Source organism: Nicotiana tabacum, chromosome 24, assembly GCF_000715075.1.
Source record: "Nicotiana tabacum cultivar K326 chromosome 24, ASM71507v2, whole genome shotgun sequence".
In the NCBI taxonomy this organism is placed as follows: Eukaryota; Viridiplantae; Streptophyta; class Magnoliopsida; order Solanales; family Solanaceae; genus Nicotiana; species Nicotiana tabacum.
This window is the reverse complement of record NC_134103.1, coordinates 110,301,373-110,308,273: the sequence shown is the minus strand read 5'-3', so window position 1 is coordinate 110,308,273 and position 6,901 is coordinate 110,301,373. Positions and strand designations below refer to the sequence as shown.

General features: G+C 33.2%; 1 protein-coding gene across 1 annotated transcript; it reads left to right on the top strand.

The window, feature by feature from the left end:
• The first annotated feature begins 2,021 nt into the window (after positions 1-2,021).
• Positions 2,022-5,977, top strand: LOC107759288 (AUGMIN subunit 1-like). The gene is made up of 6 exons (XM_075248391.1): positions 2,022-2,463; positions 2,921-3,053; positions 3,135-3,269; positions 3,468-3,591; positions 5,408-5,545; positions 5,627-5,977. Exons 2-6 carry the CDS (start codon positions 2,929-2,931, stop codon positions 5,732-5,734), a joined length of 630 nt encoding a protein of 209 aa, XP_075104492.1. The 5' UTR covers positions 2,022-2,463; positions 2,921-2,928; the 3' UTR covers positions 5,735-5,977.
• The last annotated feature ends 924 nt before the right edge of the window (positions 5,978-6,901 follow it).

Here is a 6,901-nt window from a genome sequence, read left to right as displayed (position 1 = left end):
ATAATTCATGAATTTCAGATGAACACAAAATCAAAGTGCCCTGAAAATGAGAAAAGATATTCATAAAGAATACTAAAATAACCTAGTAAAATACATCGGAGAATGACTCGGAATTATATTTGAAAGAGTATATTTAGTTTCGATATATCATTATTCAAGTGGAATTAGTATTTAAATAATTCTAAATATTCATTAACTCCATTTGTCGTTATATTTGAAAATAATTAGTTTTATAACAATTCTAAAATTTATTTTTAAAAGGTAAAATGATCGATACACATTTCGATTGGAGAACACATATTTCTTCTTTATTTGAAGGGCATATCTTTGGAAAAAATCTTACGAAAATTGTAGTAATTCCTATAACATGATATTGAATCTAAAATGATTGATATATCTGTTTTTTGGCTAATTAAATTCCGATATTTATATTATATTTTTATTATGATTCTTCAAAAGGCCATCAATAAAAATAATTATATTTCTTTAGAGATTTGGAATAAACAGGGTCGTCATATAGTTTTTAGAAGAAACTGGTTCAAACATAAAACATTTGAGCACATATATTTTATATTAATTTGAAGGGCATATCCTTTGGGGTAAGTTTACAAAAATTGTAATCATTTTTGTGACATAATATTAAATCTAATATGATAGAAATTATTATATATTTTTAATTATAATTCTTCAAACAGTCATCAAATTAACACTAATTAAAAAAATTATATCTTTCTTTTAGAGCTATTGGAATGAACCGTTAGGTCATATAGTTTCTAGAGAAAAAATGAATAATTAAGTAACAATGTAAAGTCTAAAACTGACTAATACTGAATGTGTATTTTACAACCAATAACTTAATTCATATACATAAAACTATAGAGGGCCATTTATTGGAATAGATAAAAAATAAAAATAATAATAAATATGAACTTTATTTTGAATACTTATTATTTCATTCTTATTTTTTTTATTTTGAATTTTAACCAAGTTAATTTTTAATACTATATTATAATTGATTCGACTTTATTTTCTTATTTCTTTTATCATTGGTGATCTTTTTTTATTGAAATATATCTATTTAAGCCAAAAGTTTTGTCAACTTGAAGATAGTTTTACTTGTATGATGAATTTGAAAAATAATAAAATTAATATTTTTGCTAATTAGCTATTCCAAATACTTAATTATTTATTTTCAGCAATAAAAGATATAATTATATTTTATTGATTTAAATTCTTAATATTAGCTCATACCAAATTTTAAATGTTCGATTATAATTATATTTTATCGAATAAAATTCTTTTGTCAAATTGTAAGAAAATCAAATGAGTGGGAAATAGTTTTGTATATTTTAAAGTATTTTAGTATATAAAAAGGTTTCACCTAAATCAAAACATAAAAAAAGTTACTCCTTCATCTTCCAAGAACGTAGTACGTCCTCTTTCTTTTTTTGATTGAATTATTGGTATCTGTCCAAAGGGATAAACTTCTAAATACCAAGTGGTTACGTCCTATTGGTTAGTATTTTTAATTCTTTCCTTTTCTTGCCATTTATTTATATAATTTAAGTGTAAACATTTATATAAAATAAAATATTAATATTTTTGACGTTCTAAATATTAAATTTTTCTACGTAATCCAAATAAGGAAGAATGTAATATATAAAATTTAGTCGATTTTGTAGTCTTAAATATTAAGAAAATAATTAAATGAGTATTCTTACATATTAGGAAAATAATTAAATGAGTGACATTTCGCTAAGGGGCCTTCGTGCTTTTAATATAATATAGATAGATATATGAGTAAAAAAAAAGCAGGGGGGGAGGGGGGGAGGGATTGTGTTCTCATTTTTGCACTGAAAACTCATCCTGAACAATTTTTCTTTTTCAATTTATTGGAATTTTTATTTTAAGGAAAAAAGTTTTTTTTACGCAAATGCCCCAAATTGTTGCATGTAGGTCCCAGAGACACTCCTTTCCTCTCAGTTCTTAAAACTCTCCCCTCATATTTCCAAATTCAAATTGAAGATTTATATTCGTGAATGAATCAACTACTCTCTTCGCCTCACTGTTTCACCGCTAACAATTAAAGCTTCAAGCCTCCAAGCCTCCAGAGAATCGTATATCCTCCTTTGAAATCAGTATCTTTCTCTACAATTCAGCGCCCTAAGTTTCGCTTCTTTTCCTATATTATAGAGATGAGTGATATAGCCGGGGGACTTGATCCTTCTGGTACTACAGAAGCATCAAAAACTACTGGTTTTGATGCAAATCGAATTGCTGAAGTGAAATCTTGGCTTACTTCCCAATTTGACGCTGTGGGTAAAAATGTCCCTGATTTTGAGTATACTCCTAGAAGTATCGCTGAATTACACAAGATTGCCACTCTATCACAAGCCAAAACTCAAGCTGCTGTTATTGTTGCCAATGATTACCGTCAAAAGGCAGCTGAGTAGAGGTCCCAAGGTCATATTTTCAGTTTAATGTTTTCCTAAAAGATGATTTCCTAGAAATAAGTGATTTTCTTTCTTATTTTTTGGTGTTTGGTAAGTAAGCAGAAAATGTTATCCTAAGAGCATTTATATATAAACTATGCGACCCTATGGAGAGTTGGGGGATGGGTTGGAGGGGTGGGTTTGGGAGTTGTTGGGTGTGCGGGCGAAGAGGGGTTCAAGGGGTGAGGGAGGTGGAGGTTGGGCGAGGTGGTGGGAGGATTGAAACTATCCATTTGAGAGTTACAGACTTATGGCCCTTCTCTTGCTAGGGAAGTCATTATCGTAAAATTAGAGGAAAATGTGTTCAAAACATTTAAGCCAACCAAACATGGAAATTTTGAAATACATTTTTCTCCATACCAAACACACCCTTGGTTGAAAATTGAGGTTCTTGTCCGAGCGAGCTGATTGTGTGTTTGTGATTACAGCTGCAAGGATGAGAGAGATACTGGAGAGTGTGGGATTGGCTCAAGAGAGTTTACCATCTAATGTGGTTTCATCTGCACATGTTCTTGCGAAGGTTGCAAATTTATTGGATATTCGAGATACTGAATTAAGTAGGTGGGTCACCTTTTTTCACTAATTAATTTTTTAAATTCTTTCTTTTAATTTCGTTTGTACTTACTAGGAGAAACATTGTAGTTTTCTTGTTGCAGCGGCAGATCTTTCTTTACGGAAAACAGCAGTAGAAGAGAAGAGGGCTAAAGTGCAGCAGGAATCAAAAGTCCTTCTTGAATACACTCGGAAGGCAATAGCAAGATTGACTTATTTGAAAAGGTGAATTTTTAGTTTCCTCTCTCTTGCTCATTGTGAAATAAATCCTGCTGAATGTGGTAGTAGTTTTGACCTCATGGCACTATGTTAGTGTGTTATGTTGTTTCTAGAAATAGATACTTTCCGTGGCATAAAGAAATTCTGAGTCTTTCAGTTAAGCAATGTCATACTTTCTTCTCTTAACTATCTGTGTTTTAGCAGAACACTTTCACAGCTTGAAGATGATATTTCTCCTTGCGAAGCTCAAATGGAGAACTGGAAAACAAACTTGGCAATTATGGAGTCGAAAGAGCGGCAGTATTTGCAAGAATATGTTTATTACAAGGTAAGCTTATTGTTGTCTTGAATATTATTACTGTGAATTTGGGGACTTCATTTTCTGTTCCAAGTTAAAGGACAAGATGCTGTTATACAATTTAGTATATATTGAGCGGTTATGAGGACATCTTCTATTGAAGTAGTATATCCTGCAATCTTGTGGTTCTAGGGCTTAAAGTTTATTGGTTTTCATGGCACATCCTTTTAAACATTTGCTAGTGTCAGTGGAATTTATACATGTGCGTGTGTATGAATTTCACATCTCTAAGTTATATTTACTTTGTGAAGAAATTTGATGCAAGTTTTTCTCTATAATAGAAAAGATTCAATATCCTCAAGACGATAGTCTGCATCATTTTGACTTGTGAGTGAGTCTGTCTTATTTTATTTCTATTCTTCTGTGCCAACAGAGATAGGAGATTTTTTGGCACTATTTTTTGATGATGACAAAATCGTCCAGCACTGTTTCTCTTCAATTCTCCTGCTAAATGGAGGTTCTTGGCTAGGTTAAAGCCTTGAGTTGGCTGCATGTAGGGATTGGTGAAAGGCCTCTAGGGCTGTGCTATCTGTAACTTGAAATCTAACCCCCAATTTCTCCCCAGTGTTGGACAAATGTAAGTGAAAAAGTAGTTCAGTCATTGAAAGTTGTTGCGGACCTTATAAGAAAAAGGAAAAGGACTTTACACGTGGAATGGAAGAGTGGAAGTTATATGAATCTTGGGTAGATGGTCAATGGGAAGTTGGAAGTCATGTGGGAAAGACTAGAGCTAATGCTACTAGTGTTGTATATTTTTCTATCCGAATTTATATTGGGGCGCACTTGTTTAAGATCTTAATATCATACAACTATCTAGTAGATTGGAGGGTAATAGCATCACAATGTGCTGGTTAGGAAATTTTGCAAGCTGTTCATGTTCTTGAAAAACATTTGGTTGTTATGTAGTAACACTTGACTTTTCATCCCTCTGTTTTGAAGATATTCTCTGATTTTCTCTATCTAATCCTTGGTGGATAGAGTTACGGTGGGAGATAGCAGGTGCCCGGTGGATTAGTCAAGGTGCGCACAAGCTGGCTGAGACTCCGCAATTATAAAAGAAAAAGAATAGTCTACTGTCAAACCTTATCATGCTACTTTCTTCATACCTACATCCACACACTTCCCACACCCACCATGGATAGAAGACCCAAAGTACTGAATTTGGTGTGTGCACGATGTTTTTTAGATGTTGTCTTTAAGGTTGGACTATAGCTCATGTCCGAAATACAGCTGCTTCTTTTTTGGGGCTTTGAACAGATGCCTATCATTTAGTTGTATATAAGGGATATAAAAGGAAATGGAGATAGCACTACATAAACATGGTGAGAGCAAGTAATCCAAAAACTCTGCACAGTCTAATTACAAATGATAAACGGTTCTAGGTCTTGTAAACAAAACTTTTGCAGATAGAAAGAATTACAAAATGCAACTGCAGCTCGTAAACTAAGTCCCTAAATAGGGGATTATGGCAGAGGACTGGCTAATGTGTGCACATTGGTATAATTGCGATGAGTCAGAAGGAGCATGTGTAGAACCAGACAAATTGCTTAATGGGCTCAAATTATCGTTCCATGGAGCAGCAATGTTCATCTTTCATCTTCTATCACAAGAGAACTGCTGCGAAACATATTTTATATGATGCTCTATTCATCACAGGAGCGGGTCCCTTTGGCTTAACAAGCTAGAAACTTAATTGATCTGAATGTATACCTGGCACTTGATCATAATTTTGTACTCATATATACCTGAAACTGTGAAATGGATGTTAAAAGGTCTTTGGATGCAGGCAGTGCTTAATCGGGTTGGTTACACGCCAGAGATTAGTCATGGGGTATTGGTTGAGATGGCAGAGCATAAGAAGGACTTGGAGAAGAAGACAAAACCAATTCTTGATACTCTGAGAAGCTACCAAGACTTGCCTCCTGTAATTATTCTAAACATGACATGAATTCCATTATTCTTCTCAATTAGATTATGCTGTTGACTTTGAGACTTCCATCTGCAGGATAAAGCCTTGGCAGCGTTGGCAATCGAGGACAAGAAAAGGCAGTATGCTGCTGCTGAGAAGTATCTTGAAGATGTGTTGCAGTCAGCTCTTGCCTCCTCAGAGTGACGTAGAATTGCTTTTCTGCAAACATTTCATTTTTCCTTTACTGGGGCTTTTAGTGCCTTACCTATTAAACGTTTAGATAATTGAGATTATGATTGATTCTCTTTTGACGCTTGTGCTATGATATCCTTTCTGTATTTCCCCTGACAGTGTATTCTCAAGACTGAAAACTCTTAAAATTGACTCATAATGATTTGTGTAATTTGAATAGAAAAGAAGCTTGCAAAGCTCATCTCCTTCGCAGAGAGATACTGTTGTTCTTATTTCCCCCTCCATTTTCATTTATAGTTTTTTTTTGTATATCTCTCTCTTGTTTTATTTTATATCACAAACTTGCCTTAAAAGTGAATATCAGTTTCAAAAGAGTCGAAGTTGTATACTTACATAATTGGTTCTTATTAACTTATCAGAAAAAGAAGGTAATTGGTTCTTATTATAAAGACAGGAACAGTAAAGGGATACTGCATCTTGTTAGTCTACTGATTTCTCAGTTGATATGAATGAAAGGAATTGATATATCATTTTGTTTTAGTCCAAGAAAACAAAACGAAAGTGATACCTAATCAGAGAATTTCTGGTTAACATTTGTTATGTCGCGTATCCAGCGATGAAATGGTTAGGACGCAGCAAACAGAAATTATGTTAAATAAAGGCATTCCCCATTCATTTCTGGATTTAAAGTAAGAATAATAATGAGCAACATCAAGGTTTGACAACAATACTTTGAGATATGCTTTTTGCTTGAAAATCAAATCCCATTCTGGATTCTCAAGCTCTTGATTACGTTGAGGTACCATAGAAACAAAGCAGATGAATTGCTTAGCAATTTTTCAGCTTATGTTCTTTTTGGGGAATTCAAGTATTTTCGCGTCTAGGATTTGAACCCGAGACCTCTTGGTTCTCAACTCACTTCATTGACCACTAAGACACATCCGTAGGCACAAATGCATGGGTAGTTAATGGTACGTAATTCATTAAATTTGTGAAGATTATCAAAATTGTTCATTTTAAAATTAAAGTTAAATGTGTTTATCCGAATGTTACAAGAACCAAATTATAAAATTTGTCAATTTTTTAGAGACTAAAAATGCAGATTTCCCCTTTTTCATTAAAGACGCAAATTTTAAGTTATATGCACTGTTGGTTCTAAACAATTTTTACTCTCTGAGG

Bases quoted from the DNA above. Each gene is read 5' to 3' on its own strand.
- LOC107759288 (XM_075248391.1), top strand. From the start codon at position 2,929: ATGAGAGAGATACTGGAGAGTGTGGGATTGGCTCAAGAGAGTTTACCA. The intron at 3,054-3,134 runs GTGGGTCACCTT...GAAACATTGTAG, and splicing joins CGAGATACTGAATTAAGTAG to TTTTCTTGTTGCAGCGGCAG. The intron at 5,546-5,626 runs GTAATTATTCTA...TTCCATCTGCAG, and splicing joins GCTACCAAGACTTGCCTCCT to GATAAAGCCTTGGCAGCGTT.